Genomic DNA, 13,277 nt, shown 5'->3' on the forward strand with positions numbered 1-13,277 from the left:
CTATGAAATAGTTTTATTGACCAGCTCTTTGTTTAGAATAAGTTCTATAAATTGCCCGTTTTATCACGATATTTAATAACCCCATTGACGTTTTCATGATACATGTATTGTGTATTATACAATGTTGCAGAGCGCCCCCGTAAGCTCTCACTTAGTATCAATATACCAGTATTTATTTACCGCGCTTTTAATCGGATTTCTCCATTGTTTTCGTCCGACTGAAACGAAGGTATATTCAAGTCGATAAGAACTTTACAGATTGTGTCGGTATACTCAGATGTACATACATACCTATGTGACCACACATAATACACATCATAGTTTCTGACGTAGTATTCCCCTGGAAGATCAAATAGAAACTAGATAAGAAAGTTACCCAGGTGTTAGTAAAAACTTAACGCTAGTTTTGATCGATATATGGAAATCTAATTTTTCTGTTTTTGGAACCACAACTGACACCACGAAATCAATCAAGATACGAGGCATCAAAGCCGTCCACGTGAAACAGGTAAGCTATAGATTATCGTTTTAATTTATCTGCACGTTTAAAATCGATAAAGGAAGAAATGAGCAACCTCACTATCTGTAGTTTGTTCATACCCAAGAAGCAGTGTCTCCCGGTTTCTTTAAAGCTCGAGAAAGACACTAGTAGTTGACAGGTAATTTCAAATTACGGTGTTTTCAGATATTGTCTTATGAATTTCAAATTTTCAAGCAAGATTGGATTTAATTTTCGTATTAATTTTTTCCCCCATTTTTATTAAATTTTTTGCTCGAAAATATGTTAAATATTATGTAATCTGCTGACAGGATTTGTCGCCAATTCTTTTTAAACATAACTTTGTTGTCCATTTGATGATGTGTTCTACACTATAAGTCGTTGTGATTTTACTATCCATAATCTGTTGTTTGAGCTAAATGTAATCAGTTGTGATTACACGAGCGTGTAAATCCTTCTCTCGCCTGTTTTCAGATTAACTACTTAAAATGATATCGGCGTAAAATTATACACAGAAATGGAAGATCAGTCCCCGTCTGTTCAGTCCTGAATTTATTTTAAATTGCTGTTTCCATGTGAACAGTGTAAATGTATTTCTAGCATTTATTTCCAAATTTGCCTTTGATAAGTGGCGATGCATGTCCACGTGGAAAAAAGCTCGTGATTGAAATTTCGCTTATTTGCCTAAGACTTTATTGAGCACACAGTAGGACTTTCGGCGACAGGAACATTTCACCAGATGGTCCAATATTGACAGTGGCTGTGATTCTTTATGTTGCTTCTGTCGATTAGATTTTCACACGAATTTACATTGACCTCATTGTTTGGTTCAACCCTTTTTTGACAACTTGGGTTGGTGGTAAATATTTATTCTTCACAAGCCAACTTGACACTTCGAATACACATATGCTTACCCATACTGAGGGTCGGGAGTACGTTATAAAAAAAACCCTGACACCCATTGAAAATAAAACTTTAGTGAACAATGAAAAAAAAATAACAAGAGAAGACCACCAAAAATGTCAATTTACGGCGTTCTTTTAAAATTTTATTGTCACCGAGGAGCACTTATGAACGAAAAGCTCATCAACAAGACGCGAAATAATGGGCAATTTAAATCCATTTCGATGAATTATGTTTGAAAAGCTGCGTGGAGTACGTTAAAGTATATGAAATTTACAGTCTTCAAGTTGACAATTGTTTTAGTTTAGTCGTTGAGTAAGTACCGATTGCACCATAAATCATGGTTTTTGTGTTTATTATGGTGGATTAAGTATTTTCGGTCCCTGTTCTTGTGGCGCTCTGGAGATCCTAAATCATGCGAGGTTATTCCTTATCAAGGGACATGGTTCCGAAAGACCTCAGATATCAATAGCTGTCTCGATTTATTTACTTTGATTTTTAATTTATTGCGTAATGTGGGAACGATAACAAATCGTTGCATGCCGTTTTCTTGGAGAAGAGGTAAACAGTAACTTGTAAGTAGAATATTTGATTTTTGTAAAGGGGCGGGTGTTAAATGGTTCGAAGATCGGTAATTATAAAGCGCCTATTCTTCAAAAAAAGTACATTCACTCGGTAATGTATGCAAAACTACACATTTGTGTTATTTCTCTCATGTCAAAATAAATATTGATTTTGTATACTGCTTGCTGATATGGCCCGTATTACATTCCCATTTTTAAAAAAAAACTACATCTTAATATAATTTTTGCACTCAACATTGTACTTTCTCTATATTTATTTAGCTTTATTTCTCCATCCATCATTCTTGCAGTGTTTTTTTTTAATATGTTGATTTAAATTTGACATTTGAAAAATATCGTACAAAACTTTGAATTTTAAAATTATATCGGCATTCATATGAGGGTGTTAAATAGCATTAAATTCTTTGTGGAAACGTTGTATAGGTGTTTTCAAATCAGCTGAATCATAATATATTAATTACTTAAAAACTGAATTTTGAATTAGCATATTCTTATGCACTGAATAAATATCGTGTGCACAGAGTACTATGGTTGTAGATATTGATATTGCCTTTGAAGTGTTCTAGTAAGACTTTTCAAGTCATTCTTATTCCGCCAATTATAAAGTAAATCTTCAATACATATACTGTTCACCCAATTTACGTTTTAACCTCGGAACTTCAAGAAATTTGACAGTTTAAATTTTTTGTGCATTGTTAATTCAGTCGAGTGCTAATTAAAATCACCATTCACTTTAAAGAGAAAATATCGACATGAAGTTGAAAAGAATAATGTTAAAGCCAACAATGAAATTGATTATGTATTTCAGAATTTTACGATTGAAATTGGTTTTTGCATCTTCCGGATCTTGTTTCATTGTAGTAACGAAAAGTGCTGTATAAACTGTTAATGGAATTCTGTTCCATGGAATGAAACTTGTAAAGCAGAATTGAGATAAAACTATCTGAAATCAATTTCCATTTGCTTGGTCCCAAGTATAAAATACCCTATACAAGCTATTGGGGGAAAAGACTTATAGACGTGTTCAATTATCCTTAAAATCGTGCCATTGGAAAGAATGTTGAACAGTTAGTGCATCTGCGAAAGGAGAACTATCGACTTGGAAAATTTACATCTAAATGCAGAAAACAAAACTAGCAGCTTGGATATGTTTTCTAATTCCGAAAAGCGAGAGCGTTACACTTTCTCTTGTATAAATATTGAATGTTTAAATAACGGAAATTTCAATCTTGAATGATTGATTTAAATCGATTTGGGGTTCTTTTATACCTAAATCTGACTCCTAAATTCCTTTATCACATGTAACTAAGTATTTAATGCCCGATTTTTATGGTGTGGATTGAACGTTTAAACTCTGTATTTGCAGGTAGAAAATTCGGGACAGCCTGATAAGGAAAACACACGGGGGCTTTTGCTATTAACTGGACACAAGATTTTGAAGTGTGCACTGGATTTAACTGTTGTGCATCCTCTTGGTATCTATAGATCCAGGGCAAGATTTGTGTATATTAAAGGATTATTTTCCACCTAAACCGTTCTTTAGTCTAAGTAGGAAACGTCGGGATCAGCAGGCACCAAAGGCGAAGTGTTAACACACATTTATCGATGTGCTAGAAGTGCTGTTAATTAATTTTTGTATTAATTAATCATTGGTAAGCACTTAATAGACGAAGAAGTGAAATCTTTGGCATCTAATTAGTAATCCGCTAAAGACTTTTCAACAGGATTAACTCAATTAATCTCAGAACAAAGCTCTAAATGCAATTGTACACGATGGGGTCTTTTCTATGTCTGTTTAAACAAAGGTAAATACACTTGTCACCTAACAATGCGTCATATGAATAACCTGCACATTTTGGATTCTAACGGAAAAGACCAGTTCATCTAAGCGTTCGAGAGACTTTGGGTGTAAAATGCCTTCCTTAGAGTCGCCTAGCTTCAGCTCCTCTCGCATACAAAGAGCGTACAGGATAAATAACATCGAATATACAAAACTCCAGGGAAAGTTAAATCTGTTGGAGAAGGAGAAAATTCATTCCAAACGAGTGATAAACCAAGACATCCGATTGATCTCTCTGACTTTGGACTACATAAACAACTGCAGTGGCCACAGTCCCGAGGGCCTCGCCCCGGACTCCGAGGAGGAATATGAAAGGTTGGATGAGGGACCTTGTTTTATGTACGGCGAGCGGATAGTCAGTCGTAAGAAAAGGCGATTCAAACGTTCCCAGTCGGCAGCAGAGAACAGTAGAAGTTCCGGCAGTCTGTCGTCAATTCCTTCCCTCTTGCCTCCCGCCATACGTCCACAAAGTAGCCCTGTCGGTCGAGCAACATTTGTGACAACTTTACAGGCCGGAGAGAACACGCGTGACACTGACCCTTACTCAGACAAAGACTCCCTACATTCGGAGAGCTCTTCCTTGTCGTGGATGTCTGGAACATCAAGTCTTACTCGAAAACTCATCAAAGCTAGTCGCGGGAGACCAAGACGGGAAAGTCTACACGAAAAAGGACCTAGGCGCGTACGTAGTTTAAGTTCCGCAAATATCCAGTCACTAACAAGACAGTTGATGCCACTTGATGGTGGTAAAGCTAGTGCACAAGATGATCGCCGTGCGTCTACATCACTCGCACGGAATGCTGGGATTACAGAAATTCTTAACCAGAGACGACCAACTGTTACAGCCGATGCATGGAAGTCACACCTTACCGATCAGACTAAATCGGGTGCTCCTATGACAATGGCTGCCCAGAGACAGCGAATCATGGGTTATAAACTACAGATTAACGAGGACAGAAAAAGTGCTGTAAATCAAAAGTTCAAAGATTTCATGAAAAAGACTAGTTAACTGGTTCTTATATCCTAGGTTTTGTGTGCCAAACGTCTTGTAAACAGATCATAGTTATATTTATATACACTTTATATCGCAAATATGCTTGCATTTTGTAAATTCGCATTTGCATATATTATTTAATGAAAATGTGATGATAGTAATGTTTCACTGTTATTTACAATGAAATCTAACAGATTTTACATGTATTATTGATTTCGGTGTGAACCGATACAAAACCTATTAATGCGAATAGCGATACAATAGCCTCGATTTCATTATTTTCTATTTCATGTCGGAACGAGAAAGAATGTCTGGAAAATCTGTGGTGTTCGATGATATGTATGTTGCTTACTACTATTACCACCAGTTGATATAAAATAACGAATTTAAATGCAAATTCAACTAAGCTAACCAAATGACACAAGATTTTTCAGTGAAGTAAAATCCTACTCAGACACGCAATCCATATTATAGTAAGTTGACAGTTAATAAATTTGGTTTCAATTTTATTGATAGTATGTGTTAAAATGGTTTTGTATATTGTTTAATATCCCACTCAAAAAAATTTCCTTCACTTGGAAACGTCACCATTGCCGGTGAAGGGCTGCAAAATGTAGGACTATACTCGGTGCTTAACGGCTTCTGAGCAGGGAGGGATCTATATCATATACCTAGTAGTGTATCAGCCCTGATACACCTATCTTGGCTAGGGTGAGACAGCTGCAAGTAGGTAGGGCTGTCTCGCCCTAAGGGCCGAGATATCTCTGTCTCGGCCCGTTGTCAAGGGGCTGTCTCGCCCTCAAATTTCAAATGGCTATTTCTTCTTTAATCTTTTGAAACCTAACATAATTACATTAAAAACTGATGTTAGACACAATTTTTTTCAAATATAATACTTACTTCCACGACAAAATTTAAATTTAAGCAGAAAAATTAAATAAAAACGTTTTCAAAAACAGCGCTAAATTGTAGCGAGTATCTAAGCAAAGGGGGGTAACCCAAGTAACAATTGTTTATTTAGAACAATAACACGTTTAACTTCATTTCAAAACAATCAACGTTCTAGGCAACAGATAACAGTAGGAGGATTATGGAGGGTGATACTGAAGCATTTTCAGAAATCCCCGGTCCTAATGGAGATAAAATGTTAATTTACAGCAATTTTGATGTAGAAAACTGTTTTAAAACGATTTCTGAAATCTAAAATCCCGAGAAATTGGCAATAAAACGAGAAAAGCAGAACCAATATCTTCCGACGTTTTTCAACGACTTATAGATGCTAAACAGATGGGAAGCGGTAAAAAAAAACTTACTTCAGTATAAGGTAACATTCCCTAAGCAAATAAATAGCAACATCAGATCTGTAAACATTTCCGTTCATACGATGACGCCACGTAAACAAAGTTCTACAACTCTTACAAATTATATGAAATAATGAAAACGGGCGAGAAGGGTAAATCCGAAAAAAGAAATAAAAATAATTCACTTATTTCCAATTTTAGTATTCATTAGCAAGCCCCTAGGAGCTGCTTAATAGTATATACATGTACATGAACAGCACAGCGATAGATATGACGAGTTTCTCAGCCAAGCAGTTCAGTTAATTGAAACGTCCAGATTTTAGACCACATGAGGGGATGTCCATGATTAATCATCCAATTATTGTGACCAGCAATGGAATAAAGCTACAAAACCCAGACTTTAGCATGTTTCACAATGCCAATAGTACTGGAAACATAACCATTAAAGTAAACTCACTGAAGGAATGAAATAGTCAAATATCGTTGTACAGTACACCATGTATTTATGTTTGGGTCAATACCCCCCCCCCCCCCCCCTTTAAAAAAAAATATTTATCAACTTGTGTTTTAGGTATATGATATAAACAATATCACACTCTAATGTTGATCTCGGACCTGGGATTGCCCCTCGAGTGATATCGGCCCTCGCCCTACGGGCTCGGGCCGAGATCAACTCTCGGGGCCAATCCCAGGTCCGAGATCAACATTAGAGTGTGATATTCTATTTATCGTGCCACACCTGCTATGACACGCCCCGTTATTTTTTGTTTGGTCTCATTCGAAGGACCGCCCCATTTAGTCACCTCTTAACGACAAGAAAGGGGGTACTGAGGTCCTAATCTAACCCGGATTCCCACGAGACTGGTTTTATATAAAATTAGGGTATTTGTATATCACATTGCATGTTGTAGCGAATTCTTAAGCACTACCACTTTCATCTCTGTCGATCGAAATCCGAAACGTGTACATTGGTAAAAGATAGGACGTTATTTAAAACATCATTCAGAACCACGAGGGCTGCTGCATTCGTCCATTTAGAATGCTTAGACAAGGGTAATCAGAGATCGGGTATATCTACTAACGTTTACAGGGAATTGATCAGAAAATTACCCAGTCAATTGCACATTGAACCAGGAGGCATTTAAAGAGATCTATCCAAATTCCACTACAGTACCTTTTACCACTTATTATGTATGATTGATCAACATATACTCGGTGATGTTACAAAACTCGAACTAAAACTTGCGGAGTGGGCACTGCTATGTCTAGCTCGAATTGGAGAGTATGAGTGGATTGAAAGTGCAGTCTCTCCTATAGGGATGTATGTTGTAGCGAGGTGTCGGTGGTCGGCACTCGGATCCCCTGGGGGCGGGAATGGGTATTCTTAAAGATCAGCGAAAGTTCTTTACCAGATGGTACAAATTTTATTCGAAAATGCATAATTTCTGTCAAATAATAATGTGTTAGTAAAATCCTCTCACTTTAAGTAATTCACGATCGTTCTGGCCTAAGCTTTTATGTCCTTTAATTTTATTACCTAACCCTACCTCCTGTGTTTTATTTGCCCTTTTTATGCCCCCGAGATCGAAGATGGGGACATATTGTTTTTGTCATTCTGTCTGAAACTTTAACCTTGCTAATAACTTTTGAACAGTAAGTGCTAGAGCTTTGATATTTCACATGAGTATTCCTTGTGACAAGACCTTTCCGTGGGTACCAACATTTTTTACCCTTTGACCTTGGAGTTCGACCTACTTTTTGAAAAATTTAACCTTGCTAATAACTTTTGAAGAGCTAGAGCTTTGATATTTCACATGAGTATTCCTTGTGACAAGACCTTTCCGCGAGTACCAACATTTTTGACCCGGTGACCTTGGAGTTTGACCTACTCTTTTGAAAATTTTAACCATGCTAATAACTTTTGAACAGTAAGTGATAGAACCTCGATATTTCACATGAGTATTTCTTGTGAAAAGCCCTTTCCGTTGGTACTAAACCTTTTGACCTTGACGTTTGACCTACTTTTAAAAAAAAATTGACATAAATGGTAAATATTGGAGCTTTCATATTGCAAATGAGCATTTATTGTGACAAGATCTTTCGACTGGTACCAAGGTATTTGTCCATGTGACCTTGGCCATCTTCAGAATTGGCCATTATCGGGGGCATTTGTGTTTCACAAACACATCTTGTTAGATTTTCTATTATCAATACTATAGGATTTGTGAGATTTATCATTGTTGGTTAAATTCACTTTTTCATTTTAGCAATATCACACTATAAACTAAACATTTTATCCAAAGCTGAACAAGAAACACACAATGAGTTAGATATGTGAAGAAAAAAATTCATGCTTTGATCAACATTATGTAGTGAGGTAATCACATTATTGATTAATATAATGAAGAAAAACTGAGTACAACTCATAAAATGTACCCAAATAACTATCAAATTCCAAGCATTTTGTACACTTGGAATAACAATATTTCAAACCTTTCTGTGAATTTGATACTAGTAAGTGGTTTAAGGTAATCCCACCCTTCTATAATTATAGGTTCAATCTAAATTCGATTGTTGATTCTTCAAATAATTCATCATAGTAACAAATAAAAATGATAAAATAAGTATGTTGCGGTATTTATATATAAAAAAAAAAAAAAAAAAAGAATATCAATTAGCACACATATACCTGTTGTCAACATCAGAAAATTGCAATTTTTAGCAAAAAGCGTTCCTTTGTGGTTCGGAGGTTGTACTTTCGAGCCCCTCTCATGGTATGGCCACATCAAACCTAATACGTAAAAATAGGTAGTGATTGCTCCTTTACCAAACGCTTGGCATTGAGAAGTGAGAACCATGGGTCTTTCGTATAAGACCTTAAAAACCGAAGTCCCGTGTCATGGTACACACGTAGGCAAGAAAAGGAGTCATCACCACTATGACCCTGAAAGCCATGCACTGGACACTGATGTCTCAGTATGAATGAAATATTCTTGAAGGGAAATAAAAAATAAACAACAAACATCTTTTGCATTACAATAACGTGTCAACACAAAGGGAAATAACTCCAAATTTTTACTTCGACAGTGCCATTGCCGCGATCGCTAGTTTTAACTGTCGGGCATCTCTGTTTTACGGCTAAAAACACTGAATATAGGAGGAGAACCGTCTAGATGATGCTAATTCTTAATTTAGAATGCATCAATGTGCATGTCTTTAAAGTAGAATTGTTCCCGCGCAAAAGAAGAAAGGGCGTAAAATCGGTAAGCGTGTTTTTAATGAAATATCACGACGACACTCTCAATACTGCATTTTTCATAAACTTCAATGTTCCTTTTAACTTTATTTGTGGTCAACCTTGCCAGAAATCCCTGACAATATGCTTTCGTAAGGAAAAATAAGCAGGGATGGCAGCCTCTTTTTCGATCTAAAATGGCAGCGCCCCTTTTCCAAGTGTTTTCACACATGTCCCTGGTTATTTTTATCAAAATGGTTCAGTGGCTGAACTTGTAAAAGGTGATTGTAGGGGGAAATAGTTTCCTAACCGATTGACAGGCATATATTAATCAATTGTACATACATGTACATTGTATATATTAATCAATTGTACATATATATATCTACAGATATAAAATCTATTATATATTTGCTTGAAGAAAGCAAATCATTTTTTACCTTTGATACCTTTGTGTTTCATTTCTTGAACATTATCATATGTAATCATTTGTCATATGGGAGAGGGTGTTCTAAGTTTTAAGAACTTGTGCTCAATCCTTTTGTTATAACATCTAGATAATAAAATATTTTCAAATCAAATCAACCGATTGAGAGTGTGTGTATCCTTAAGATCGTTATGTATATGCTCAGAGGAAATTCGAATCTTGCATAAAGTTTACTTCAACTTTACTGTAATCTGACTTATATATTGATTGATTGCTTATGGTTTTACGACGTATTGGCAATATTTCAGCCATTTTACGGCGGAGTTATATATTGAATTTTGATATCAAGAAATATTCTAGTTGGTGATTTTAAACAACTTTTTTTTCCCTTTCTTTTCATAATTTTTTCCAGGAATAAAGCTTACAGTATAGAAATAACAGTAAGTGACAGTCAAGAATTTACTTCCAAATTTCGTTTTGAATGACATTTGGTATATCATAGAGCACGGGGGGGGGGGGGGGGGATTTCAACAACAAATATTTTGCTGTTAAGCAAATAATCAAGAGCAGATTACAAAAAGCAAACCTATCCGACTTTGAAAATGATCTGATTACAACATGAAGAACTGTACGATTCGCCAGAAGATACACTTTACAAATGCCGCAGTGTATTGGAAAGTAAACTACAAGAATACTGTCACGAAGTAAATGAATTCATTGAAACATTTATTGAAAATGTGATTGAGGAGATATTGTTGTATAGAAAGGACATTGGCTTCTCGGAAACACCACAATCAGTGTTCACTTTACGCAAAATGTTCAGAGAGAAACTGGGAATTTTTATGACTGTCATAGAAAATAGTGCTGCTGAGTGTTAGAATGACCAGATATCTCAAATCGTCAGGCAGTCAAAATCTTTGAAAATTGGAAGCTTTTGTCAAATGCAAGTAGTGAAAAACTTGTAGCATCCCTCTCAATATATTGGCGAAAACGAATCTATTAATTATGATGCCCTTGTAAGGAAAATTAGAAGAACGAAAGAAGATCTATCTAAAAAGAGAGGAAATTACAAAACAGAATTTGGAAATTTAAAAAAAAAAATGAGATCCCTGTAGGTACAAAAAAAAAACCCAGTTAAGATATCGAAAACATTTGAAACTGAAGCAGCAAACATTGCTATCCAGGTTATACAACAGAAAGAAGATTCATTTCAACAGCATATAGAGAGTTTAAACATGGAAAATGAAAGATAGCAACAATCAAATATAGAGAAAGAAAAACATATTCAAGAATGAATTGGACATGTGGATGAAAAAACCAAAAGATTAAGATATGAAAATTTATTGCTAAATCGAAATCACAATCGTAACGAAACAAATATAAAAATTGCCAGAAAGTACCCAAAACTTCAGAAAGAACACATTGAATTGCAGAAAATAAACAAGCATTACTGATTGACCAGCAATCATTAGAAAATGAAAATAGGAGATTACACAGTGAGCTTCAAAGGACAAAACAGGTCATTCCTGTTGATTACTGTTTAACGTCCCTCGAGAATCTTTCACTGATATGGAGACGTCACCACTGCCGGTGAAGGGCTGCAAAATTTAGGCCTATTTTCGGCACTTATGGCCATTGAGCAGGCAGGGATCTTTATCGTGCCACACCTGCTGCGACACGGGACCTCAGGTTTTGCGGTCTCATCCGAAGGACCGTCCTATTTAGTCGCCTCTTACGACAAGCAAAGGGGTACTGGGGACCTATTCTAACCCGGATCCCCACGGGATTCGATTACCATGAAGACAGGCAGTTGATAACATTGTTTGTGAAAAAGTAGTAGTTGGGCAAAAGCAGAATGATTGCGAATTAGGAAGAAAAAAGAATATTTGTTTGCATGGAGATGAGACAAGAAAAAAAAGGAAAAACATATCAAACATTTGTGGTAAGCGATGAAGAGAAAGACATATTTTTCTTGGGTCTAAGAGACACGTACAATAAAAGCTGCTTCCACTACATTGGACACATTTAAGGAAATTTTAGATGATATATTCAATGCTTGTGAGGCCTTACATTGAATGCAGATGTATCCAGTGTCCACAATATCTTGAGCAATATAGAGAGTTTCAATTCTGACAGGGCCAAAGTTAATGTTTCTTTTACTGCAACAGTTCAAATCTGATGTTCTGCCTTGTATTATTGAAGGATGGGAAGATCTTGCTAATGATCAGAAGCTTATGTGTAGCAAGGTAAACAATTTTTGTACACTACATTTGCTCGTCAATATGGCGGAGTGTGCTTCGCCTACATTGAAAAGAATTGAAAATATTTTGGAGTCAACACAAAGTGAAACCACTTCTAATGATGAAGATGAAGACGACAACAAATTGTCAAATGAATAGAGAACAATTGCTTTAATGAGATTTTGTTCAAAATATTTCTCTTGTGGTGGAGATGAAAAATGTGGCTCGTATGCAGAATTCAAAGCTCTCTGTAAGCAGAAGAATGAGAAAGTACTATTTGTTCTATTTCGTGGAAACAGATTCAATGCCATTTTTCTTATTGGAGAAATAGTTTTTATCACAAAAATACTATTCAAACTTTTCTAAAAGTTCATGGAGCAAGTAACTTCCTACAGAAAACGATGCTTTGCTTAATTCAAAAACCGCATCTAATCGCTGCATGCAAAGAACTGGGACTAGTATCCAAATTAATTACAGCACCTTTTTGGGGAAAAAAACATCACTATTCTAGACATGAATACACATTTTGAAACTCTTGGTGCATATCTTGAAAGACAAAGCAAGGATGCTGCAGGATTTGTAAATGAAGAAGAATATCCATTTGAAATGACTTTTTTATCGAAAGACAAGATTTTTGAAGCTCTGATCAAAGCAAATGACAACCTTGATGAACTTGGTGTCCGGTTTGCGCAATTATTATTTTGTGGATTCCATAAACTTGTTTCCATTGCCTTTAAAGTTCATTTGCCAGGTGGAAAATATAGCAATCCATTAGAAAAACGGGGGGGGGGGGGGGGGGGTTAGTCATGCCACATAAAATTTGTGAAAGAGTCTTCGGTATGTTGGACAATTTCATTAGTTTTAGACCCCATGCATCTACCATTATCAATAATTATGTTTTCATTTGATAAGACAAGTGAATGGTTGGATAGTTTACCAGAGGAGACACAAAATTCTCAGTGTAAGTGTATCCGAAGGGAGAGAATGAAAAAACATTTCAAGACAGATATCGTGCTATTGAAGAAAAAAGAAGGAATCTTGAGGGGGGAAAGGCCATTGCTAAAAAAGAAAATCTTTTGCAGTAGCGTGAAAAACAAACAAATGATATCATTTGACACTCTGTTTTTCCCTAAAATAGCTCTAACAAGTATGTTGTTTTTTCGGATTTCAAAAATATAGGTTGAGCATCACCGAAGAGACATTATTTGTCGAAATGCGCATCTGGTGCATCAAAATTGGTACCGTAAAGTTTTA

The 13,277-nt window shown here is 35.9% G+C and overlaps 1 protein-coding gene across 3 annotated transcripts; it reads left to right on the forward strand.

Annotated features, from left to right (window-relative positions):
• The first annotated feature begins 256 nt into the window (after positions 1 to 256).
• On the forward strand, positions 257 to 5,335 carry LOC125676989 (uncharacterized). 3 transcript variants are annotated; one of them, XM_048914896.2, is made up of 2 exons: positions 257 to 508; positions 3,353 to 5,335. In XM_048914896.2, exon 2 carries the CDS (start codon positions 3,900 to 3,902, stop codon positions 4,833 to 4,835), a length of 936 nt encoding a protein of 311 aa, XP_048770853.1. In that variant the 5' UTR covers positions 257 to 508; positions 3,353 to 3,899; the 3' UTR covers positions 4,836 to 5,335. The 3 variants fall into 3 exon arrangements, with proteins under 3 accessions (XP_048770853.1, XP_048770855.1, XP_048770856.1); XM_048914898.2 differs by lacking the exon at positions 257 to 508 and adding an exon at positions 554 to 659; XM_048914899.2 differs by lacking the exon at positions 257 to 508 and adding an exon at positions 816 to 1,977.
• The last annotated feature ends 7,942 nt before the right edge of the window (positions 5,336 to 13,277 follow it).

This window comes from Ostrea edulis, chromosome 3, assembly GCF_947568905.1.
Source record: "Ostrea edulis chromosome 3, xbOstEdul1.1, whole genome shotgun sequence".
Classification (NCBI taxonomy): domain Eukaryota; kingdom Metazoa; phylum Mollusca; class Bivalvia; order Ostreida; family Ostreidae; genus Ostrea; species Ostrea edulis.